The sequence below is a fragment of the Pavona decussata genome, unplaced genomic scaffold (genome assembly GCF_977016875.1).
Source record: "Pavona decussata unplaced genomic scaffold, jaPavDecu1.1 SCAFFOLD_371, whole genome shotgun sequence".
NCBI lineage: Eukaryota > Metazoa > Cnidaria > Anthozoa > Scleractinia > Agariciidae > Pavona > Pavona decussata.
This window is the reverse complement of record NW_028145747.1, coordinates 687,990-714,551: the sequence shown is the minus strand read 5'-3', so window position 1 is coordinate 714,551 and position 26,562 is coordinate 687,990. Positions and strand designations below refer to the sequence as shown.

At 38.7% G+C, this 26,562-nt stretch overlaps 2 protein-coding genes across 5 annotated transcripts in view; both read right to left on the bottom strand.

Annotated features, from left to right (window-relative positions):
* Window positions 1-3,719: 3,719 nt before the first annotated feature.
* LOC146452353 (uncharacterized) lies at window positions 3,720-10,227 on the bottom strand. Of its 4 annotated transcripts, none has more exons than XM_085097949.1 (4): window positions 9,996-10,227; window positions 8,169-8,208; window positions 7,618-7,683; window positions 3,720-5,479 (listed from the first exon to the last, which is right to left on the bottom strand). In XM_085097949.1, exons 1-4 carry the CDS (start codon window positions 10,085-10,087, stop codon window positions 5,366-5,368), a joined length of 312 nt encoding a protein of 103 aa, XP_084954075.1. In that variant the 5' UTR covers window positions 10,088-10,227; the 3' UTR covers window positions 3,720-5,365. The 4 variants fall into 4 exon arrangements, 2 of the variants coding, with proteins under 2 accessions (XP_084954075.1, XP_084954076.1); XM_085097950.1 differs by lacking the exon at window positions 3,720-5,479 and adding an exon at window positions 6,165-6,445; XR_014859768.1 differs by lacking the exons at window positions 3,720-5,479; window positions 8,169-8,208 and adding an exon at window positions 6,384-6,445.
* A 2,339-nt stretch (window positions 10,228-12,566) lies between these two features.
* Window positions 12,567-26,562, bottom strand: part of LOC146452351 (uncharacterized) — an 87,989-nt gene continuing 73,993 nt past the window's right edge. Inside the window, exons 36-45 of the mRNA XM_085097957.1 lie at window positions 25,897-26,117; window positions 24,427-24,755; window positions 23,546-23,737; window positions 22,337-22,492; window positions 19,590-19,888; window positions 18,213-18,383; window positions 16,671-16,862; window positions 14,701-14,773; window positions 13,717-13,859; window positions 12,567-12,803 (exon numbers count right to left, since the gene is read on the bottom strand). Of these exons, the coding sequence (XP_084954083.1) occupies window positions 12,781-12,803; window positions 13,717-13,859; window positions 14,701-14,773; window positions 16,671-16,862; window positions 18,213-18,383; window positions 19,590-19,888; window positions 22,337-22,492; window positions 23,546-23,737; window positions 24,427-24,755; window positions 25,897-26,117 (1,799 nt within the window). The 3' untranslated portion in view covers window positions 12,567-12,780. The remainder of the gene's footprint in view (window positions 12,804-13,716; window positions 13,860-14,700; window positions 14,774-16,670; window positions 16,863-18,212; window positions 18,384-19,589; window positions 19,889-22,336; window positions 22,493-23,545; window positions 23,738-24,426; window positions 24,756-25,896; window positions 26,118-26,562) is intronic.

Here is a 26,562-nt window from a genome sequence, read left to right as displayed (position 1 = left end):
CAATGTTTTTTTCTAGTCAACTGAAGGCCACAATAAAAAATTCAGGTGCTTCTGAACAATTTGGAAAGTTCAAGGTCCAATCAAAACATACATCCCTCTTTACAGCAATGGGTTCAAATTTAATTTTATTCAGTTATTATTCTCATTTCAGACTGAACTTGACATTTATTGTTCGCTCTCAGAGTTTCTTGTATAATTGCTGTAACTAATGCCCAAGGATGAAGAGCTTGGAGAAAGAGGGATATGTGACTTTGTCTTTAATCCAAATTGTTTCAAATAATCTCCATTTTGGCTTGCACTTTAAGTCGAGGAATTTGCTCATTTATTGTTTAACTTGAGCTAAGAAATTATTGTAAAATCTACTATACATGTCCAAAACAGCTGTTTTGAAACAATTCAGATTTCAAGGTGGAATTGTCACTTTGCCTCTTCTACCAAACCCTTCAGTTGTTAAGAGCTAAAGACATGGTATCCAATTTTTATCTAAAAAATAGTTGATTTTGCTGATAACCCTTCCATCAACTTCTCTTGGCAAGTAGGTAAGAAATACTAACAGAAATTTTATTTTCTTAAAATTTTGTGATTCAAACTTTTCACTCCCCGGGCTGTGCTCCAAACCCAGTAGCGAGATCGTGAATTTTGCAAGACTTGCAGCTGTTAGTTCTGGAGAATACAGTTCATTCAAAACCTGGTAATTCGCTAGTTATAAATGATGAACCTTCACGTTTACAAAGTGACGAATTGCAATCATAAGCTTTTATTACTGTAATAAATCTAAAGGCACAAAGTTTATCTACTTTGAGCACGTACCACAACATGCAATTTAGCCCAAGTTCAAAGGAATAAATTGCAAAAGTGGCTCGTACCCACCGGCTCTTCTACATATCAGTTCAAAGTTTCATCCATCGTCTGTGAAAATCTGTGAAATTTTTGGCCGCAATCCAGTTTCTGTTCCACAAGTGAGAGGTGAAAGTTGCGAAATTCTACTAACACGGCCATACTTCCATCGAGCACGTCACCAAGAAATGAGAGAGACAAACCAAGAAATGAGAGAAACATCGCTTTGAAATTTCTCTAAGAAGCAAGATTAAACATTTCTTACCAATTTGATTGTAATAAAAACGCTGGAAGAGTGTCATTAAAGCTGACATTTCCTGGTTTGTTGCTAACATTTGTTGATGATTTGTTCGACGGAAATATGGCCGTGTTAGTCAAATTTCGCAACTTTCACCTCTCACTTGTGAAGAGAAACTGGACTAAGGCCAAATATTTTAACAGATTTTCACAGACGATGGATGGAACTTTCAACTGATATGTAGAAGAGCCAGTGAGTACGAGCCACTTTTGCAAATTAATCCTTTGAACTTGGCTAAATCGCATGTTGTGATACGTGCTGAAAGTAGATAAACTTTGTGCCTTCAGATTTATTACAGTAATTAAAGCTTATGTATGATTGCAATTCATCACATTGTAAACATGAAGGTTCACCGGTTATAACTGGCGAACTACGAGGTTTTGAATGATCTGTATTCTCCCGAACTAACAGCTGCAAGTCTTGCAAAATTCACTATCTTGCCAGTGGGTTTCAAGCACAGTGCTGGGTTGCCAAAAGTTGGAATCACAAAAGTATCTCCGTTTATGTTACCTACTTGCCAAAATCAACTATTTTTAAGATAAAAATCGAATATGAATATTCTAAATTGTGATTGTTCTAAAAAGGAAGCTGTTGTCAACTTTTAATTGTATTTCCGTATAAAGTGGGCAAATTTTAGTAACATTCAATTGTAATATATTTTGCTGTTAATAAAAAAAAGTTGTATTCAATACGATGAGTGTTTGGGTGTAGATCTTAAATTTTAATTTTTTGTATGAATACTCAGAGATGGAATATATTAGGAAAATGAGATGCATATGACATAATAAATATGCAATACCGAATGACTTATCAATTATGCATCAGATTTCATTTACATACATGAATATTAGACACATTAGACTCAGAATCAGATTCAGTTTTTAACATGATTCTGATTCTTAGGCTACAGAATCAGTTTCAGAATTGGTATCAGAATCAAGTTCAAATCTGATTCTGAATCTGAGTCTAATGTCGTTCCATATTCATGTATTTTAATGAATTCTGATGTCATTGGCCATGCATAACTGATGAGTTGACATCATTCATGTATTTACATTTATTCTGACATCAGCATATTGAATAAATTTCACATATTTCAGAACCCACATTAGTACAGTACAGTAACCAACACCAGCTGTAGAACACTTTGTAGTTTTTATTGATCTTTTTTTTTTCTTGTTTACAAAGTACCCTATAATTCTTCATTTTCCTATACTATAATTTAGTGAACTCCACAAGTTAAATGCTCGAGGTAACGACCCTCCTTTTTAGGTATATTTTTAAAAAGAAACAAAACAAAAAATGTGCCATTTTTAAATATGGTATTCCATAAAGATGAAGACAAGTTCAGAAACGAATTTGAACCAAAAATTAGCAAAATTATAAAATTTGATAGCGATCTAATTCCATGATATACAATAATCCGAATTTTCACATTTCGCAAAGAAATGTATGGCTGTTACCTTATAGATGCAATACATTTTTTGTAAAATATTACTGCTTTTCTGTTGCTCTACTCATTCCTTGAGTTTAAATCAGATCTCTACGAAACTGCATTTTGCTAAATTCGGCAACTTCATTTCTGAACTCATACGCTAATGGCAAAATTACAACGAAAGCCATCAGATTTTAGTGAAAGATGTCAAAAATTACTTTAAAATCTTAGCTAGCAACAAGGCATGAAAGGTAAAAGATCACAATCTCCTGAACAGTAGCACCTAAGCAGACTTAATGAATGCAAGGATCCATGATGAATGTGACGTCGATACAGTAATTTGGCAATTGTAAAGAGATTCAACTGCCGACGTTTCTAGCTTCAGCCCTTTGTCAGAGCAATTCGCTTAGCATTTGAATCTCTTTACATTGGCCAAATTACCTTTAGTTATCAACTCTGTTTATGAAACCAAACATTTGATTCTACTCCCCAATGATGTAGCACCACGGTTTCTTCAGAAACTAAGCGTGTGTTCAATTGACCTTATTCTGGAATAAGAATATACATAAAACGACAAGAAATCTCTCATTAAATGTTTTAGGAGTTACTGGAGTATGAGACAGCTCTTAAATTTGCATGTGTCAGCGATAGTTTAGAGAATCGACCTCCCAAATTTCTTAAAAAGAGACATTTTACAGCTATTCCGCTTATTCTTATTAAAAAATAAGGTCAATTGAACGCAACTAAAGCCTCTTTAAAGCAGATTTAGGCTAATATCAAAGTTCCACATTTGGCCAAATTTTAGCTACCTCCTCTGCTCACTTTCACCCAAGCGAGACGTCATCAACTGATGTAATGATGCATCAATGATAATTTGTGATTTACCACTCACTATTTTCACTGCAAAAAAATTTGATGCAAATTTTGCTAGGTGATGGTGATAGTTTTATTTTCATCATCAAACCCAACCATCACCAAGTTTGGAAAATTTGATTAATTTTTCATGTACCGTAATGATTTGATTTAGCACCTTGGTTCCAGCCTTGTCAAGTAGGATTAGAACGAGTCAAGGTAGTACATCAAGTCATAAGCAGCAAATCACGCAACAATTGATCCCTTTGACGGAATTACTGAATCAGATGTAGATGTTGCACCCGAAAGCTTTGTTATTGATGCAAGCGACACTGGAGCTATCGACGTTGAATAGACTTAGTCTAGTGATTTTCAAAATTCCCTACCATTAAGTGAATACTTACTGTTTATTTTTACTTTAACAGTTTATGTTATTGTCCCTTTTTGAATAAATATCAAAACTTTGTTTCGCACTTTTGGATGTTGCTCAAAAAAGGAAAAAGTGCCGTGTTTCAAATATGTGTCTTCCCTTGAGGTACCATAAGTAAATAAGCACCCTGGACGCTAAATCAAATCATTACGGTATATCAATGCATATGTGATTCAATGAAAGCAAAACCAAGTATGGGCCTCAAAACTTGAGCAGTGCAAATGTAGGCAAACAACAGCATAACTCAAAATCAATACCCCATTTTTGGTGAGTGACGTCCCAAACAGCATCAGTGCCTAACAGATTCAGACGTCTCCAGAAAGCTTTAAAGTGACCGGACAAGGCAGCTGAAATTCCTATTCACATTTTAGAGATAATGCTACAGAAATAGGGAGCAAAATGTGCTGAGCTTTTGCACATAAAAAAATTTACTGGGCTTCAAATCGTGGTAAGTTATAAATAAAATTCAAATTTAAGCACCAAGTCAAGTACTGTACGTTCTAGCATGTCAAACTAGCCTATTTTTGTAACACAATTGATACAAGCCCAAGGATCTAACAACGAATACAAAAACCCAGCAATTCTGAACAATCACTTTGAGAACACGGTGGTCAAGATATAGTCAAATTTATTTAACTGCCCACCTTTGTATAAGTGCTCACCTCGAACAAGCACCCACCCTGAAAGCCTAAGAAGTTAATAAGTGCCCGCCCCACTCCTCCCAACAAAAAAAAAAACATTTCTGTACTAGCCTAGCGTGCAGTAAGAGGAGCGTCGGTTGCGTTCCAAAATTGGTTGTAGATATGGTAGTTGTGAACTTTTATATAATTGTTTATGGCTTGTTTATGTTAGCTTTTGCATTTTGTTGTCTTGTTGAAGCGGAATAAACTTGTGATGCCTTGTTTTGTCATTCTCTAAAAATGTCCTCGCTTTTAAAATGTTGGGAAAATAATAAGCACCCACCCTAATGGGCCCAAAATTAAATAAGCGCCCAGGACGATTAATCGAGTAAATACGGTACCTTAGCTTCCCCCACTTAATCACCACAATCTAGGTAAAAACGTTCATACAGAGAGATTTCAATTGAAGGGCCTACTTAAAAACTATGCTAACTGGCAATCTGGCCGTGAAACATTAGTTGTTCCTAAGAAGTTCTAGTTCGGTATAAAGACGGACTTTCATGAAAGAATTATAGTTTCATCACAAGCCTTTAAGTTATTATGCCATGACTTTCCATTGCTTCCACAAATCTATTTAGCTAAGAACAGGAAAAAGTCACACTAAAATTTAATATTTAAGCCTCAAGATAAAAAAAATTGCCACCGAACTGTTTCTTATCAAATAGCGAGTCTGTTAACGTAAAGTGCTCAAACTTGGCCAGATTTGGAATTCATGTCCAAATTTCCACTTTAATAATAGCATCATTTTGAAGAAGCCCTTCAACTAAAAGACATGGTGAATAAAGAGCTTAAGCCTTACTCCTTAACTAAAATTGACTAAAATGCAATTATGGTTAACCTTCCTTCTGCTGGTTGAAGTCATTCTTCTCAAAATCTCCCTCACTAGTTATGGTCTCTTGATTCCCAGTTTCAATTTTCCATTCTGTTTTGGTAGCATCTGACAGATACTGCAAAAGATGATTTAAACCTTCAGGCCCCAATAGTGATGAGTATCTATTTCCCCCTAATGACCTCAATAACTGATAAAATGTATTAGTGATGAGAATAAAGCAAATGATCACCAAAGATGAAATGCAATGATATTTAAACAAATTCTCCCAACTACATGTAGTACCATAAGTAATTATGGAGGGCAATGAGTAGCGTAAGAAACAACTGAAATACAGGAAATTGGTTTTCGTGCCAAGGGCTATGCGGTGGGTCTAAAACGCAGGTCACAGGTACAGGCACAGGTGACAGGTAACGAGGGCTATGCCAATGTTGTCTGTGCACATACTACTACAGTTGTAACTCTGTGTTTTCTTTCTGTTTCTGTATGCTAGTAAAAAATTCAATTTAAGAATTCAAGCAGATTAAATTGCAATAGCATACATAAACACCCCTTGGGAAATTCTGAGAATGATCAATGAAACAGAAAACGACAACTGAAGTTAAGTTTTCATATACTGTAGTTTCACATTGGGTGCCCTTGAAATGCAGTCACACCATAAATATGAGTTTACTAGCTTCAGAAAGGTTAGCAAGATTAGAGACTAGTTCTGTTTGTTGCCAACCAGTTTTTCATCAATCACATGAACCAATTTGTATTACAGTAGGCAACAGAAGTACTCAAAGTTTAGTTTGTTGTGTGAAGGCATTGTTGTTCAAGCCTGTGCTACCCAAAAGTATGGTTTTTGAACCATTTTGGAATGTTACATATATTAATTATATCCTCTTTAACTAGAATGGACTATTTACCTGGAAAAGGTTTTCATCCAAGAGATGAAGTTAAAGACTGACACATGCCAGGGACCAACTCTGACTGTCTGAGAGATCTCCTGATCCTCCTATAAAACAATCACTTCAAACTGTTGCTTCACATCTCAGAGGTGCAAAGTGGCAGCAAATAAATGTCGCCTTGCCTTGATGGATGACTAGAAAGTAGATATGAGATAGAGATTTGCACAAGATGTTAAAAAGTATATTATTTGTGTTTGTCAATCACCCAGGGCTGGTAAACAATGTTGCTTTGGTTTATAAAATAATAATCCAAGTTGGTGAAAAATGACCCTGCTACCACATTCCGTCCTTTTCACAATCACACTGGGATCCACCTGACACTATCAGATTTGAAGGGTAACACCAAACATTTTTGTGACTGTTCGTTGACTCCATTAATTATTAATTAAAAAATGTTTAAATGAAAGAAAATAACACGTGTGTGCATGCCGATTCTGTCCATGGTAAGTAAGTAGGTAGGTAGGTGGGTGGTTAAGTAAGTAAGTGAGTGAGTGAGTGAGTGAGCGAGTGAGTGAGTGAGTGAGTGAGGGAGTGAGTGAGTGAGTGAGTGAGTGAGGGAGCGAGCGAGCAAGCGAGCGAGCAAGCGAGGGAGTGAGTGAGTGAGTAAGTGAGTGAGTGAGTGAGTAAGTAAATAAACTTTATTTAGCCAGGTTGTTATCCAGAGGGGCCCTGGTCATAAAATGTGACAAATATAAATCTCTGTGAAATTTTGTTTATCGAAGCCAAGAAAGTATTACTCAACATTATCTTGATCAGGAAAAATCTCATTTGCATTTACTTTCAACACACAATTTACGTTTGCGACTACATATGTAAATTGTGTTGACAGTAAATGTAAATGAGGTTTTTCCTGATCAACATGATAATAAATATGAATAAAAATTAATTTAAATAGTTAGGAAAAACTGACTTGTGCTGTTTTACATGCAAATGTTAAAAATGGTGGATTTTAATGAAAAGTTTAAAAGAAGAAAGCGATTCTTAATTCTCTCCTTGAATTTTGGTAGGTAGTGAATTCAAAAGGATAGAACCTGAAAATCTTAAGGCTAGGCTTGGGTAGATGCATATCTGTTTTTCTATGAGTGTAGTAGCTATCACAATTCCTTATAAAATAATCACATAAATACTGAGGTACTAAGCCATATAAGCATTTATGTCAGAAGGCAAAGCCAGTACCAGTTCTCTCCCCCCTCCAGCAGGGTTAAATACAAATAAATGTAATTATTTTAGATGTAACTACAGATGTTTCTCACAAAGAATGTGTGGAAAATGTATGTCATCTTTGTCTTTATTTATGTTCTTTTACCTCAAGTTTCACTGGAGAACTGCTCTTCTCCATTGACAACTTGCCATTCTTGTCAACTTGATCATTCTACAGAAATCACATTAATGTGAGGAAATGATTGACACGGGGAATAGCTGACAAACAAGTTTGAATGATTTTTAAAGAATTAAACAAAAATGATAGGCTACAGGTCATTGCATACGTATATTACTGAGCTCACACAGAACTGGTGTCAGACATAATTTGAAAAGCTTGAAAAAGAAATAATTTACATTTATTCAGCGCTGGAAATTAATTTACTCCTAATGAAAAAGGTGTCAACTAATAAAATTGTTCAACTTATATTTAAAGCAGTTCATTGAAAATCCAATTATAGACACTTGCATGGCAAACTTTATAGCTGTGTTAATACAATTTCACTCCAATAGCCCAAATGATTACTGTGTAATTACGTTACAAGGCCAGGAAAAATGTCTGAAAATCAAGTCAGTTGGAAGGACTCCCTGCTAAACGCAAGAAAATAATTACCTTATTTGCAACCCTTGATCACTGTTTACCAAGTCTCTACTTACATGAAGAATGTAAGCTCCCGATGAACCAAGATCTTCAAATCTACCAATTGAAAAAATTAACAAGGTCGAGTCTTAAATTAGGACAAAAAAATAACAGGCAAATGAAACACCATGCTGGCAACATGCCAAACTAAGCTGATCGCATTGAGCAGTAGCACTATGTTTGAAACCAAATTGAGCCTCTGCCGTGTAGCCCAGGCTGCATTTTATGTAATAATAATAATAATAATAATAATAATAATAAAAACAACAACAAATATTTTACGAGGAGGCCTCCAATCACTGGATGTAGGTTAGGCAACGATCTTTGGCGTGGGTTTCCAAATTGGTGGGCATACTGTCACACGATAGTTGGTCTTTGGCATAAAGTGGTGTAAGACAAAGGTGTTGCCTGGCATAAGATTACCTTACAGACATTGGCGCGAAGGAAAATTACCTTGTCTTTTGAAAACTTGTACCGTTCAAGTGAATAATTATTATTGCTATCCAATATTATCCAGGATTTCTCCCCTGGTGTAGGATTAATCAAGAGTCTACAGGATATCTTTGCGCAGTCTAAAACTATGCGGAGAAAGCAGAACTTAGCAAGTGGTTTTGGTATCCAAAAAGAAAATTGGGGGTAAGCATGTATTTTTCAGAGATAATAAAGCTTAAATTTGGGAAAAAATGCCATACATTGCTTTGAATTTTAGCACATTTTAAAATTGTTGTTGCTTAATTATCTCTAAAAAATACATGGTTACCCCCAATTTCCTTTTTGGATTTCAATCTAGCCCTTGCTAAGATCTTCTTTCCCTGCATAGTCAAACTGCACAAAAATACCTCTGTATTAGTAGGCACAGTCCTTTATTTGTGGTTAACATCTAAGGAGCACAGATCCACAAAAAGAATGGTCACTGTCGCAGAAATAAGAAATAAGACTGAAATAAGAAATAAGAAATAAGAAATAAGACTGAGAAATAAGACTTAAGCTAACCCGAGATTTTTAAAATTATGCCTAAGGGAAGTGGTCAATACTACTATATACTCAAACAGGACCCACCAAATGATGGTCTCTGCCTGCATTCCCCTCCCTCGACCTCTAAAGATGGTGTCTTTACATACATACTTTATTCACACTCCCAATAGGCTTTTCAGGTCAATTTACATGATAAAAAATAGCCAACCCTCTATCCAGCAGTAAGAAATGACATGTGGCTAAATGTAATTTAGGCAAGGTTAAAGTCAGCTCAATGTCGGTCAGTGGTCGTCTCTCGTCATGGCTCAGAGGCGACCTTTGAGCTCTCTGCTGGGGGGCGCCCCATGGTTTGCATTGCATTTGCTTGCTTGCTGGCCTGTGAGAAAGGTCATTTTGCTTGCTTTATTTTCAAGCTTCTTTTTCTTTCCCCTCTCCACCCTCCCTTTGGTAAGTTATTGGGTCTAGTAAGTATTCCACTGATTGGGTTCAGTGTGACGGTGTCGTTGGTGGTGACCGCTTGCAGGGTTGCCATGGATACCTCCTTCCCCTTGCCTGATTGCTGCCTGGCTTCACTAACATTCTAGGCACCAGCTCCCAAGCTCATCTATTGTTGATTGAGTTTAAAATGAGATTAAAACCTCACTTTTCTTGTTTATCAGGCAATGTCGCCTATTGCTAGCTGAATATTTCTTTGTCAGCTCAAATTGTAAAGCCAATGAAATTTGCCAGGTAGTTTCTTCGACAACCTCCCGCCCCCCTCCTAGCCAAGGTGCACGTGGGTCCTCTTCGAACAAACTTGTAATGGCCAGTTCCCTAAATTAACTTTCTTTGGAATGAAGGTAATACCAGAAACGAATGAATGAACCAACCTCTTTAACTCCTCCAGTGAAAACACATTCGTTTCATGGATATTTTCGCAGAACCACTCCAAGATTAGCAGTCGAGCCCCCTTCAAACTCATTCACTTTGGGATAGCCAATTCAGGATAATGTCCTCTGAATCCTCTTCCCTTGACCCAGTCTATCCAGAATTATCTCTTACATAAAGAGAACGTATTAAAAATACGTCAATTTCGTTCAACTCTGTTGTCGTTGCGCTTGCTGTACGCCGGACCAGCCGCCGGACCGCCATTTTGGCAATCTCGTTCCCAGAGCCCGCGCGCGTTGTAGGCCAGCGTAGGTCTTGCTTCCTTGGTGCTGACCAAAAGGAACGCAGCCTCTGGGAACGAGATTGCCATTTTGGGTTTCCCGCGGTCTTTCCCGCTTGGTCTATTGCGCATGACAGCTGTTGATTACCAAGCCTCGACCCAAGCCTCCCAGTTTGTTGTCCCGTTTTCGGGAAATTCCGGCGGCGGAGGATGGGGTGAGGTGCTAAACAAAGGCTCCGTGGCTGAGTTGCTCGAAGCATGGTTAGCGCTAACCATGGGTTAAAAGGTATTAAAACCTATGGGTTGTTATGATATTTAACCCGGGTTAGCGCTAACCATGCTTCGAGCAACTAGGCCCAGACCGTTACCTTTTATAAACCATTTTTGACCTATAAGTCGTCATGCGGTTTTGCGTTGGTATGTATGTTTGTGTGTAACGCTATGTGGCACCAATCGAAATTAGTGTAGTTTATATTATTGAGTACGACAACCAACGAAAAGCGTGCTTCTAACGATGATTCGGCTAAGGACAGGTTGACGAAGGTCAAAGTTATCGACCATCTTGTAAAATAGTAAGTGACCCCGTAAGTGGGCGATGGTTTGTGAGGGATTAACAAACGCACATTTTACCGTCTCTGGAGTTCTTGGTTCGCTCAGTCATCATCTAAGATAACTTCCGAAGAAAATAAACTCTATTGCAGAACCAGTTCAACGTTTTCAAAGCAACACCTCTTGTTGCCTTCCGACGGACCAACAACCTTAGTGATTTACTAGTTAGCGCCAAACTACGTAATCCCACACAAGACAACCCACCCCATGGATCTTTTCGATGCCGGCGGAGACAACTGTTTAACTTGCAACTACATAACAGACGGACGTACCCGTTACACATTTCATTCTCCCGGCGAAACTAGACATATTACTCATCATATAGATTTTAACTCTAAAAACGTTATTTACATGGTACACTGCAACCGCTGCCACGAACAATACATTGGAGAAACAAAACGACGACTTAAACACCGTAGATCAGTCGACAAACAAACAAACACTTCCAAACCCCACCACAGTCTCAGAACATTTTCTTTCTAACGACCATTACGCTTCTGGAATGCTACTTATTCCTCTCGAACTCATCAAATCTAATCGTGACAGTGTACGCGAAGCTAGAGAGGCATTCCTCATCGACAGAGGTCAAACTCTGGAACCCTTAGGTCTTAATAGGAGAGATGAGACATGAACATTTTTCCCGTCTTTCATCCTCCTAAGTTATGTAAAGAACTCATTATTGTGACGTTTTTTTTTTTTTTCGTTTTCCACGTTGTACCGTTATCTATTTTTTTGCTTTTGCAGTTGTAATTTAAAATTTAAAATTGAATGTTTTTATGTAACTTTAGCCTATGATTTTCAGGTACTTATTGTAACTGTTTTTAATTGTAACGTCTCTTGCCAAAGGGTCAGTCTCAAACATACCCTGAAGAAGAAAGGCCAACTGGTCTGAGCCTTGCTCTTTTTTACATTATTTGTTTCATAATTTCTTTGCTGATTGAATCCTTCACTACAGGATCCGGTACTTTTATTTTGTCGCGGTGGCCCTTGCAAACACAGTTAATTACTGATTTTTATCCTTTGGCTGCCCGCAATGCCCTATTCATTAACACTCCAAAAATACTGAGCTCTGCGTCCAATGTACCTCGACAAACAAGGAAAAACACATATTAGCAAAGTAAGCTGCGCCGACTCTTGAAGGTGTCCGAAAGCAGAGTAATCAGGGTTTCTGGGTTCAGATGTCATAAAACCGGTAAAAACCCGCGCCGAACCACTGCGTTCCACTGCAGTGAGCAGGGCAAACTCTTTCATCAACAGTCGGCCTAAGCACGACTTGGTTTAAGACGTCGTGCTACAGCTGTATCTGTTTTAAATTCAATTTTGCAGGCTATTTGATGTATTTTACACGGATGACCCATGAGCAGATAGTTGGGTCAAGAGGAACTCCCGTTTTGACTTTCTTCTGACCCAACTATCTGCCCCTGGGTCTCCGAGCCGATGGCACTTGTATGCCAGCTGTTCATCCTTATTTGACGGCTACACGAACTTATCGCAACGGCCCACTCGTACTCATTTGCCGGCCTGTGGAGCAGTTTAGGGAAAGGGGAATTTGTAATACTGAGCGTGTGTAGAATTTATCTGTTTCTGAAGCGTTTGACGTGTCACGTTAGCTATAGAACGCTTTGTTGGCCAACACTCCTGAGTTTGTCTATTTGAAGTAATTTTCAGAGACGCCGAGTATTTTTTCAATCGCGAATAAATTTTTGAATAATTTTTTCAAACTTTATTCAGCAATAAACCAAACAATGCAGAACATTGCAGAGGATTATAATATAACATATGACGAGTATATATGTAATTTTATAATGAGTGATTATACTAGCACTGAAGGTTACTACAAGGTTATTCTTGTTTGACCACTTCGCAAACTTTTCACTTGAAGTTTGCTGTCCTGATAATTAAACTTCCATTGAAGGCGGATCTATAAACAAAAAAAAATGCAAAATGAAAATAAATAAATAAATAAACAAACTAACTAGTAAATAAATGTATTCATAATTGACATCAGCTGAGCCTTATTTTTTGGAAAGACTTGAGTGAGGGAAGCAGGTTACGAAAAAGACTCTAATTAATTTAATTGCTTTTGCTGTGGCCGGAAACCGTTACAATGGAGAAAATATATCCCATGTCTATATATACCCTATAATTATATCCCTTGTTAACTGTCTTTTGACGCTTGCCCGAGGAATGAGCCCAAGAAGCGAAGCGTTCCATCTTCCTTCGCAATGTTTACCTGTAATTTAAACGTGGTCTTCGCTCGCGTCGAACAAATTAGAGTTACAGATAGACAATTTTCATTTGAGCACGTGTGGTAAGCAATTTCCCGTTTTCTTTGGTTTTGTTTTAACACGCACTGTGATTGGTAAGAAAAACTCGCGTCCCTTTCTCAACCAATGAAAAACAAAGCCAAACCTAATCGCGATTTGCTCGCACGCGTTTTCCCGCGCTTGGCGCCGGTTACATGAATTTGCTTCGAGCTCTGATTGGTTCATTGCGCTGTTTGTATCTCTCTTGATTGGCCAAAGTTGTTAAGTTGATTTTAGTTTTACGACCGCTTATTTGAAAACTGGTTTTAAAGTCGAATAAACCGGTTTCAGCTTTTAGGCTATCAGCAATGCACTCCATGTTTTCTGGGTAGTTACTGGACGATGTTACTGCGACTTGTAGCCAATTAAAGTGTATTATTTTTGTTTTCTGTGTTGTTTTTAGAATTAAATGCGATTTTCCCCAATTTCTCTAGGGATAGAAAAACACTCCACGTTAGTACAGTCGCAGCCTATAAACTGTTCTTCATTCACTAAGTTTACCACATGTAATTAATATAATATTCTTACTGAGATCAAAGAAGTCCAGTTTCAACCTCTCGGGGCTGCACGTTGTCCAATAAACCAGGCTCTTTCCCTCACCAGGCCAGCCACCATCAGGATGGACACAGAAGTCATTTTTTAGATTTTTCAACGCGTTATAGGCTTTCAGCCTAAAACAGACGGAAACAGAAGTGATCAGGGGGAACAAACATTATCGAATTGCAGCAATCGTTTTAAAAAGACCACTCCTTCGAGAGCTAGTGAGAAGCACTTTGCGATAGTATAGTTTATTGTGCTGTACAAGATGGTCCTAACTTCTTCAACGTCTGTGGATGAAATCGGCTAAGTGTGACCATACATTTAAATGCTAGTGAGCAGTGCTTTTCAATGGTACTGGTTATAAGAATATTAAAAGTCTGTGGGTGTTAATTCAATCAAAGTTTTTAGCAGTGTTTTTCTGTAGGTTTGTTTGTATTTTAGGTAGTCTGGCCAGTTTTCTGATAGCGAGCAGTCCAATTGAGTGCATTTGTCGATTTTCATGTTTTAGCCTGAGTATCAGGCTTTTCGGAGAGGTGGCAACTCGTACCCAGAGTCCTCAGGCTTTTTGGTCAGCGGGTAGGAGAGACTCTGGGGACATCGAAAAAATTCAAATTTTTTGATTGGCTGTTTCACAACGGTTTCCATTGTTTTACCGCAGAAATCCTGCGGTACTAAAATTCGATGTCCCCTGCAGAGTCTCCTCCCCCCTCCCCTAGGGAAGGCCTGATACTCAGGTTATTCACGTTTCATCTCCTTGTTTAGCACAGTTTTCGTGGTGCTTAATATTCCGGAAAATTATACTTAACAATTACCATAAACAATATTTTGAGCAGTCCAAAATACTTCGAGATAAAGGGTCTTTCAGAAAGATGGGGAAAGATGAACCCGGCAAAAAAATATAATTTTTTATTCTCTCTTTTACTGCCTCGCTGCAAATTTTTCAAGCTAGTGGGCTAACTGGTTTAACCATACCTCATGTGCTTAGAAATGCTCAGGTCGCATTTGTCCTTCAACATCAGTTTGCGGCCGTAAGTAGGGTCATTGCCTACGAAAAGATCAGCAAATAATGACACAATAATAATTACTGCCCGAGAAACGTTATCAAAGCTTATCCTAGTTACTTAGAAAAATATACTACTAGACTTATGTCTCACTTTTAATTTCATACTGAAACATTTCCCTCTCTGTTTGGTTCTGATTTCTGCATACTTCACAAACATAAAAAGCTTCAGTCTCCAGGCTCTGAGTTGTTTAAAATATGGGTTCGTTCTTTCTTTCTTTCTTTCTTTCTTTCTTTCTTTCTTTCTTTCTTTCTTTCTTTCTTTCTTTCTTTCTTTCTTTCTTTCTTCCTTCCTTCCTTCCTTCCTTCCTTCCTTTCTTTCTCTCTTTCTTTCTTTCTTTCTTTCTTTCTTTCTTTCTTTCTTTCTTTCTTTCTTCCTTCCTTCCTTCCTTCCTTTCTTTCTCTCTTTCTTTCTTTCTTTCTTTCTTTCTTTCTTTCTTTCTTTCTTTCTTTCTCTCTTTCTTTCTTTCTCTCTTTCTGTCTTTCTTTCTTTCTTTCTTTCTTTCTCTCTTTCTTTCTTTCTTTCTCTCTTTCTGTCTTTCTTTCTTTCTTTCTTTCTTTCTTTCTCTCTTTCTTTCTTTCTTTCTTTCTCTCTTTCTTTCTTTCTTTCTTTCTTTCTTTCTTCCTTCCTTCCTTCCTTCCTTCCTTTCTTTCTTTCTTTCTTTCTTTCTTTCTTTCTTTCTATCTCTCTTTCTTTCTTACTTTCTTTCTTTCTTTCTTTCTTTCTTTCTTTCTTTCTTTCTTTCTTTCTTTCTTTCTTTCTTTCTTTCTTTCTTTCTTTCTTATTTACAAAAATTCATGTAACTGAGCACAAGAGCATATAAAGTTATCGTTATTGTTATTGTTAGGAACCCGAACTCTGAACATTAATCCATTTAAATTACGCATTTTCCATTTCTCTTTGTAATATGTATTTTTTTTCCTATTTTCCCTTTTTGTGTGGTGTTTATAGGCGCCTGGGAGCGGTCTTTAAACTGATGCGAGTCAAAAATAATTTTAAGTTCACCTTGCGTTTACGCCCTGTGAGTGGCTGACAAATTTCGCGCCACTTTCTCAACCAATGAGAAGATAACCCGCAAAACCAACCGTGCCTTGCTGGCATCCGTTTTACCCTGGTCACATTTATTTGTGTCGAGTTCTTATTGGTTCAATTTGTTCATTACGATGTTTGCGTCTGTTGTGATTGGCCTGAGTAATAACCTTCTACGCAGACGCTCTTTGGGCTCGTCACGCGAGGGAGGAATGCGTGACAACCCCAAAACGCATCTGCGTAGAAGGCTAGCAGTGTAATTACTTTGAGTTTTGTTACACTACAACCGACTTTAAACCTACATACTTATGCAGCAAATTTCATGTTTGGCAAATGTAATTTAAGCTCCAAAGCTCCAGAAAAACTGGCAAAACTCGCAGTAAATTAGTTCAATAACCATACAAGCAACACTAGACACTCTTAAACTTTGACAGGTGAATGTGAAGATTTAATTCCTTAGCTTTAATTGAGGATGTGCGGAGCCACTGAAACTCCGCGAGGTAAAATTAACGCGCCTCGCTATTAGGTTTGTAAAGCGGTTTCCATTTGATTGTCGTAAAAGCAAAACAAAGTAATTACTTTGGCCAATCACAACAGACGAAAACAGTGCAATGAACCAATCAGAATTCAAAGCAAATACATGTAACCGGTGGCAAGCGCGGGAAAACACGTGCGAACAAGTCACGATTTGTTTTGGTTTTGTTTCTCATTGGTTGAGAAAGTGGCGCGAGGTTTGCTAACCAATCACAGCCAGTAGTGAAGCAAAACCAAAGTAAACTTAAAATTTCCTTCTACACTCAACTGAGAACCCCTCTAACAAAGAAAATAGCTTGACAGAAACTTCTATCCTACCCTGAGGGCAGATAACTTTCTTGCTGCACTTGTGGTGGATAACACCGTCCCAGTCGAAGACAAATATCATGTCGGTCTGATTGCAAGCACTTCCTCTTTTCTTGGTAAAGATGAGATAAGCACCATCCGGCGGGGAGCACCCTCCAGTGCTAGGGGCTATACAGTAATCGCCATAGCTACGTATTCCACTCTCTGGAAAAGGCATAAAGAGTCGCGCAGGTAACAGTAATGTGTCACTAAGTTTAAAGGTTTAAAATTTATTATTTTCTCTAGGCGTTTGGCGACGCTTCATGGTAATTAAATGTTTGGCGATCTTTGGAAAACTTTAGAACTCATCGTCTAGTGATCATACTGCTAGAACACCTTAAAACTTTGTTTGACGAACTTTCAGAATTCAAACCGTGACTGGTCCTTGGGGTTTATTTTGTGTGAGTTTCTGTATTCGTTCCTGTAATTTGCTTCAGTATACTGTCGTAGTTGAACGTGCCCATTGACAGCTAACAGAACTATATGAAACTATATGAAACTATATTTTTGGGTCAATTCTATATTCAAAGACTTGCCTCAAGTCGCCTTGTTATGCGCCGCAAGAGTATATATTCATAGTATCGCAAAAGTGTATGATGCGTGAATCCTATTTTAAACTAACTATCGACTTTCGGCGCAGTACAACACTGGAAAAAAAGTGAATGGGCTGAATTAGGATGGATTTTAAGACCTACTAAGGAAGACTGAGTCATCCCCATCCTTGACTGATGTTTCTATCAGATCGAGTGCAAAAACAAATGTTTTTCTTCTTAGACCAAAATTGACGTACTTCGCTACATTGGCAAAAAAAGAAGTCGATCATCAAATATAAAAAAGACATCACAAAACTATTGTGACCGACCCTTAGTGGCCGACTGATCGTGCTACGCTTGATACAAGGATCATAGATAAAGTTTCATTCTCACTCATTAATAATTCAAAAGCCAACGACAAAGGAAATCATGCACCGTGACGTGTTTGGATATCTGATGAAAAACTCCTCGCTTTTGCATCTTAATTTCCCCTTCAAAATCAGTTTGTTTGAGAAGTTATATCAAACACGCGTCACAGTGTTTCATCACAATTTCTCAAACTCATTAATAATTCATCAAAAGAAAACAAAGAAAATCACTACCGTGGCCGTGGCTTGGATATGTGATCTTAATTACCAAAACATTTTGCCAACTTTAGCCTTGAATTTTTCCAAGAATTATTGATCATTTGAGAAGCCATATCAAACACTCGAAAGTGTGTTTCATCAGACATTCAAACACCTCGAAGTCGTTTTCAACCTACTTCTCAGTATTAGGATATCTGATGAAACACGCTTTCTCTTGTTTGATATATTACATCAAAAACCTCGAAGTTCATCAAAAATACTCCGCTACGCCTCGTATTTTCGCCTCTCTTCTCGGTGTTTGATATGCGATGAAACACTGTGTCTCGTGTTTGATATATTGGCCACACACAGATCCTACAGATGAAATAGCAGCGTAAGCTAACCGTAGCACTCACCGGGACAATACAAGCAAGGTCGTTCCTCCTCAGTAAGCATGCTGGGATCACACTGCTTTCCTCCACAGCGCGGTTTGGGATTGGTGCATGTTTTGAACCTCCTTTGTTTGCCATTTTCACACAGCTTGTCACATCGTCCCCACTCACTCCACTCTGTCAGTCCGCCATCCACTTAAAAAATCATCGTCATCGTCATCATCATCATCATCATCATCATTATCATTATTGTAATAATAATTGTCAATTAAACATAATCACCATCATCATCAGTTAAGCATAATAATAGTAATAATAATAATAATAAAAAAAAGATAATAATAATAATAACAATCGTCATTATCATCACTACCACCACCACCACCACCACCATCATCATCATCATCGTCATCATTTTTAAAGCAAAATAATAATAATAATAATAATAATAATAATAATAACAATAATAATAATAATAATAATAATTATTATTATAATAATAATAATAATAATAATAAAGGAAAATACAGGGAGATATAAAGAATCGACCACAAGAGGACACAGAAAAAATAACAAATCTCTTTATTAACATATTCCAAGCAAATTGCTATTTACAAGTTAAAAGTAGAAAAAAGAACTATTAAAGCCTATTTACGATTCGTTTCGATTAAAAAAAACCTATTTTTAAGCACAACAGGGCTAACAATAATAATAACAATAATCGTCATCACCATCACCACCGCCACCACCACCATCGTCATCCTCATTTTTCAAGGTTTTCTTTTCACAAGCGACATGAGGGCAAAATCTATTTCTTGTAATGCAAATGGTATCTTGTGCTCAGTGGATCCCTTTAGGGGCCAATCGCGTTATAGAGTCCGTGAAACAGTACGGCACACACTTTTCCCGCCCGCGCCTTGCTCATCAACGTTTTATAACGTTGTTGAAAAGCAGTTTCTCATTGTTAGTTAGTTTGTTAGTTTTTTTAGAACGTTGGAGCAAACTGTAATAGTTGTGGACTACCATTCATTTATTGTTTATAGGACGTAACAGGTAAACCCGTTGATAACAACACGTGAGAATTAACACCAGGGGAAGTTACAATGAACCCGACCTATAAGATTTTCGTTAGAAGGTATACAATACAATACAACATTTTTATTTAAAGAGGGAGGCGTAATAACCTGTTACAGTTTTCTAACTTATGGCCCTCAAAAACGACTGGATTTGATCGTCCGTTGCCCTTCCGACTGAGCTAGGAGGCAAGGCGGGAGCAAGTCGTGGGTGGTTATGGTGCTAATTATAATAATAGTAGCAATGTGAATGTGAAGAGTACAAATTAATGTTGTGCCGCTATTACTTATTTGGAGGAAGTTTAAGATGAATACAGTTGTATCTCACCTGGCCTTCTATCTGCATCACAGTCATCCTCGTTCACCCAATACCAGATCACACCAGGGTCTCTCATGCCACCAGCCCGGATCCAATCAGCCGGATGCCGGTCCGTACCGGCCCATAAAATTGAACCCGAGGGGTAGTAGGTGGCGCTGCTGGACGTGGTCAGTATAGCCTTCTTACCAGTCCCTTTAGCGTCAAACCAGGGCATTATTTTGTTTAGGGAACTCCACCAGGAGTATTCCCATTTGCTGAACTTCTGTATCAGTTGCACATTTGTTTGCCCGGCATTTGTTGCCATGAAACTGAAAAAAAAGGAGAACATTTTAAGCAAAAACCTAGATACACAAATTGTGACTCCTGAAGTCCTCCGGTATATTGGCCCTGAACCTTCCCACCCGCGCCAGTGGATCTTATCTTCTTCTTAGCTCAGTTCTAATTTTATTCATGAAGGACGGTGCCTACCAATACAACAACAATATTATTAACTTTATTTTTACAACACTGAAAAAAGGCCTTTGTAGCCCGCAGTTAGCAGAGCTATTCTAGGCGGGCTTCTTAACACAGAAGTATTTTTTAACAGTTTGTGACTATGCGGGAACGGCAAATATTAGTAAGGGCTATTGAAATCTAAAAAGAAAATTGGGGGCAACAATGCAGTTTTCAGAGATAATTATCAGCAATAAGTCTAAAGAGCGTTAAAATACAAAATTATGTATGGGTTTTTTTTCCCAAATTGAAGCTTAATTATCTCTGATAAATGCACGGCTACCACCACTTGCCAACAGCTCTTTCCAAGACCCGCCTTTCCCGCGCAAAAATATTGCGCATGGCCATTACGAAACCCGAGTTTGTCGGACCACCCCGAGGTGCGCAGAACATAAGCGCAGTAGCAAAAAATGATTCCGTCCTTAAGCTCAATCGTGTTACAAACTGAAAGTCGTTAACGGCTTAATGATCCGACATGACAATGAACGCTAGCTTGAAGGAACAGATTTATTGCTACAATGCGGAAGGTTTTCCCTCGGGAAAAGTCTCAGTTACGCTGAGGATGATTGTAATTTTCAACCTTGATGAGAGCAGACGATCAATTCTTTTAATCCTCATTATGACTCCATCAAGTCGAAACCAAATTTCTTTTCATTTCTAAGGCATTGTTGCACTAGGCAATTTTTTTGCAACTTGTCTGGCAATTTCCTTGCGCCATTGCGACACAAGTTGCACGGATCATTGCCATGTGTACCATACAGTCGAACCTGTATATAACGGCCACCCTCGGGACTTGAGTAACTGGCCGCTTAATACAGGATCGCTAAAAATGCTCACTGGGCGTGGTCTAATGTTGATTTTAATGGCGTATCATACAAAAACACTTCATGCAAGGAAACAATAGGACAATCAACACTCTTTCAAGTGATCAATGCTTTAAACAAAGTTCAGTGCCAACTTGTGACTTAACGGTATAATATACGTAACATTGTGTAAAAGTACTATACAATAAATTGTCCTCTACTCTCCTACGGTATACAGTGCTCTATTTCTATGACTTACAGTTCACAACAAAATATCTCATTCTGTCATTTCATAGTTGTTACGCTCAATGTTCAATGACACATGGCTGAAGAACAAGTTAATTAAAGAGGAATTTCTTGCTAAAGAGTGAAGCATATTCAAAACAAACTTTTTTTAGCGTTCGTGATATGGTACTGTACTTCAGCACATTGCGGACATCTGAAAAGCGTTAACTATATTAAACGGCCGAGTATCAGCTTACAGTAACTTTGTACATGTTATTTCTTTATAGTGATGCTGGATCGCATTTTAAACACAATAATATACCGCATAAAAAAACATATGGCTTAGTTTCCATCAAAGGGTGGCCGCTTAATACAGGTAAAAATAACAAAGAAAGACAAACATAGGACTGCTACAGGGTGGCCGCAGCCGCTTAATAGAGGTGGCCGCCTAATACAGGCATTGAATACAGCGTTTGTATGAGCAAACAATCGGGACTTTAAAAACTGGCCGCTTAATAGAGGGTGGCCGCTTAATACAGGGCCGTTATATACAGGTTCGACTGTACTCTAAAATGAACATGTCTCGCAACGGTTTTGTTGCTGTTACCGTTGCGAGAAGTAGAACCGACTTCTACTTCACGCAGCGGTTGCGGCAAAAAAAAAAAATTGCGAGACATGTTCATTTCAGGGTATGTTACACTAGGCAACGATTCGTGCAACTTGTGTTGCAACAGAAGTGCGTGACAAGTTGCAAGAAAAATTGCCTAGCGTAACAGTGCCTTGAGTTTTATACCTAGTTAAAATTCTGGATAAAATACCAAAAAGCTGGCATCTGTAAACATATACGGTTTTGTAACTTAAGACGCGATTGCACTGATATGCACAGGAAAAGTTAGTCAGTGATAGGGGGAGCGGACCGTTTCCTATGGGCAAACTCCACCGTACAGAGTCACAATACAGTCGACTCCCGATAACTCGAAACCCTCGCTAACTCGAACCTCGCGCTGACTCGAACCAATTTTCCTTTCCTTCCAGGTCATTTTCTATATAATTTTACCCTCGATAACTCGAACTCCCGATAACTCGAACCTTTTTCAATTTCCCTTCAAGGTTCGAGTTATCGGGAGTCGACTGTAGTTAACTTTGTTTAGAGGCAGAGCTGTTTTTCCCTCTATGACATTACCATCTATGATAACCTAGCTATTGTGATACATTTAAGCGTCCCCTAAAACAAACCTGTATGAACTAGGAGCCTGAAAAATCCCACCCCAGTGACGGCGAGAATTAGCGTCCATCATGTACCGGAACGAACCATTATTGCTAAGGCCTTTGATGCTGTCTGCAAGATCCAAGATCGAGTAGTCCTCATGCAATGCAGGGCGGAATTGATTCCTGTAAAATTAAAGACAACAACACTTCTATTGCTCTATTGTTTGGTGTTCTCCGCGATTCCTTGTCTCCCTCTTGGTGGGCTTGCCACGTAGGCCTTGTCGGTAAGGGCAAATCATTTGAATGCGACTAAGGTCTATCCGGTTCACTGGACGAGAAGAGAGCTGGTTCGAAGGGTAGTAAAAGGAAAGGTAACCCTCAGGACGTTAAGCCACATGACCGACATTTGACTTTGGTGAATGTATGTAACAGGCGGCAACTACTGCTATTCAAAATACCCTTGAGATAGCCTCGTTCCCGAGGGAGCCGAGCTTTGTGGTAGGAGGTTTCTGTTCAAAGACGTTCCGATCAGTTGACGTCACATTCGATAGCGCGTCAACGAAGACTGAGGAAATATAATGAATAAATCACCTTTGTTTCAGATTCCAGATCGAATTGGAATTTGGAAATTTTCGTTTCTGAGGAGAGAGGAAAACTGGAGTACCCGCCACCATCTTGGATTTCATGGCGCAATTCGATTGGTCAATTGTTTCGCACAAAAGAACTTCTGCTAACTGACAATAGTGGCAACGTGAAATCCAAAATGGCGGGCCCGGGAAATTTGAAATCGAAAATAGGCGATAATCAGATTTAATTTTTAGCACACTTGAATGTCACTTCTAATTTTTAAACTAAACTTTAGAATTTAGACGCTATTTTTTTTTATTATTTTATTCAATATTTATTCAGGGGCATCCAATTTAGCAGAGCTTGTTTAAATGGAGCCCTGACACAGTACAAGACAAAACATTGAAACATAAAAAAAACTAGACAAATAATTAAGTTATACATGCTGTATGTACGGCAGGCGTTATTGCTTAAGATGGCACTTAAGTTTAGTTTTAAACTCACTGAACGCCTCTACCTGTCTAATGGTTCTCGGGATGGTGTTGTAAGTTCGAGCGCCGTTTCCGAATATTTGCCGTCAATTGTTTGTCGGGGTAGAGGTTTCCTTAAACGCACAAAAAGAGCATTCTTGCATGATCAAAAGGTACAAAAAAATGCGATTAGAACTACCTGCGCGGAGCCTGAGCCCGAGTCCAGTTGTTATGGGCACTGGTGACTATCAAAGTGAACCCACCCTCAGATGTCGTCATGTCACAATAGACGGGGAGGTACTGGGCACCACTGAGTCTCATCATTTGAAAGCCATCCTCGTACGTGTTTCCAGCCTTCACTCCGTGCAGCTTTAAGTCATTGCATGACAATCTAGGGAAAGATATTAATCATTAGAAAGGATACTTCCATCCTTGTCGAAAAAAGAAACAAACCAGTCGCTCCTCTTCAGCTTATACCTGCCATAAGACCGACAAACTGTAGAACGAAGTAAACAAAGTAGAATTTTCAACTAATGGGGGGGGGGGGGGAGAGAAGGGTGTGGGGTGGGGTTAAGGGTTGGAAATGTTACGAGACATTTTTCAGTGAGAATAGATTTCACTCAGTTTGGGAAATATCGGAGCTTTTGTAACCGTCAAGTAAAACACATAGGTGTTGGACACCCGCTGTTCTTTCGAATAAGAAATGTGCCTCAGTTTGTAAAGGCGCGAAAAGTAATTTCTTTAGAATTTCTTCCATTTGTTAAGCTAACGCAAGTGAAATTGAGTTCTCAAAATACTATTGGCTACGGGCCTTAAATCACAAGTGTTCTTCAGTAAAAGCTCCTGAGTTCTGCCTGTAAGAGAATGGGTCAAGATCTGCAATGAACGCTGTGTTCCTTGAAGACGATCTGGTCCACTTGATGTAAAAGATCCCGGTAGGTAGCAGGGCACCTCTCGCTTAGGCGCAGAGCTAAAATGCCCCCAAAGCCCCTTTTACATTTTATGAAGCTTTCCTGGCACTAAAGAAAATGTAGCTAAATTCTCGTTCATTTGAAGTACGTTCACTTTCATTATGCTTACCTCGCCCCCTCTCTCATCCAGTATCTCACCACACGCGGGTTAGGCTTCTCTTTCAAGTAGGTTGGTGATCCAGCACCGCTGTTGAACACCAGCGTCCCTGAAGTGTCATCTGCAACTGATGTACTACTTAACAGTAGATCACTTGTTAAACCAAGTCTCGGCATCCGCTTTCCCAAGTTACTGTTTTCGTCCCAGGAGTCGAACTTCTTAACTATTTTCACTCGGCTTTGCTTGTCGCAAGTTGAAAGGAATGTATAGTCACGTGGTACCTCCCAGATTCCTCCCCAACGGTTCTCGCCATCCGCCTCAATGCGATATTGAAAGTAATCCTTTTTAGAAACATGGGTAAAAAAAAAACATCATCATCATCATCATCATCGTCATCATCATTATTATCGTAACCATCACCACTAATATCCCCAATAAAAAATTATCATTATTAGCAATGTCATCATCGTCATCATCATTATCATCGTCATCAACATTATCGTTATCATCACCACCAGCATCCTCAAAAATTGTGATTATTAGCAATGTCATCATCGTTATCATAATTGCCATCGTCGTTATCATCATCATTATCATCATCATCACCATAGGCACCATCATCATCGTCAACAACAAAAACACCACCATCATCGAGATTAGCATCGTCTTCCTCATCATCATCATCCTCAAATTGAAGCTTAACTATTTCAGAAAAGCTCGCGCTGGCCCCTAACTTTCTGTCTGGATGCCAATAAGCTTTGCTAAGTTCTGCTTTTTCCACTTAGTAATATATGGCGCAAAATACTTTCGTAATAGTAGGCACCCCGAACCATCCAGAGATGTGCAGAAGGTATGCACAGGAGCAATAGCCGCACATCAGACCTATATGGGCCACACGATCAGAGCTTTAGGTCCAGTTCGCAAAGCAAATACTAGTATAACAGTACTATTCCAACCAACCCAATACCAGCTCAGGCCTAGCCTTCAACACCGTACTCTTCCGAACACTTACTACCAAGCCACTTATCATCATGCCCTGATACAAGCAATCAAAGAAAAATAAAATCTTCCCTAACTAAGAGCTGAACCTTATCTTACAGCTGTTAGAAAATCGACGGCAGTTTTCTATGGTCTGCACTCATATAGGACATTAAATGACATCAAAAAATTTTCAGAACTCAAGGGGAACAACGACCCGCAGGCGAGTGGTTTCACTGCCAAGTTTTAGACATTTTATGGCAATAACATGAAAACACTACGTGCGGCACTGGCTTTATTTTCCTTTAACAAAGCGCTTAAGTTAAATCTGACATCATTTTTATTGTCTGTGCTCTTATTGACAATCGCTACGAGCCGATCAGCACACGGGAATTTTGATAGTTATTGTAAAATATTATAGGGATCTCGCTTATGGTCGGCGGATGCGAGCTCAATGCAGTTTTCCATTGACGGAATCATGTTAGAAAAAGAGAGCAACGTTACCTGAGATTTATCAACGTCCTTTATGGCGTCCGCAAATCCAAGAATTGAAAAGTCATCTTGTAATGACGGATTGTCCGTGTTTCTCCGTTTAATGTTGTCCCTGTCCCATCCACTGAGAGTCTTGCTAGTGACTAGTAGTGTCCAGGCCCCTCCCTCCGTTGTAAAGTCACAGTACGTTTTGACTTCTTGAAGTCCTGGTGGCTTGATTGTAAAAACACCGTCTGCTCAGGGAAACATAACACCAAGATACAAATTATTAGTAACTGACAGTGGATCTAGAGGCGTTCTAAGCAATTTTTTTTTAATTTCATCTTTCTTACATGTAATTCTATTTTTCTTTCGTACGTGAGCAATAAGCCATTTCCGAGTTGCTGTGAGCCTCATTTTGCAAGCTAGGCTAAGCGCAAAGTTTTTCATATGAAAATTAGTTTTGTTGCATATGAATGAAAACTAATTTTCATAGTAAAAACTTTGCACTTAGCCTCTCTTTAATAATGAGGTTCACAGCAACTCCGACATGGCCAATTAACTACGGATCATCGGGGCTTCTCACGTCTATAAACACTTAAAGACGGTGCCTACTACTGTTACTGCGCATACGTTCTGCGCATCGCGAGATACTCGGGTTTCCTATGGGTGGCGCCTACTAATACAGGAATATTTTTG

Bases quoted from the DNA above. Each gene is read 5' to 3' on its own strand.
- LOC146452353 (XM_085097949.1), bottom strand. From the start codon at position 10,087: ATGAGTTTGAAGGGGGCTCGACTGCTAATCTTGGAGTGGTTCTGCGAA. The intron at 8,209-9,995 runs GTTGGTTCATTC...TTCAATTGGTAG, and splicing joins TCACTGGAGGAGTTAAAGAG to ATTTGAAGATCTTGGTTCAT. The intron at 7,684-8,168 runs GTAAGTAGAGAC...TGATTTCTGTAG, and splicing joins CGGGAGCTTACATTCTTCAT to AATGATCAAGTTGACAAGAA.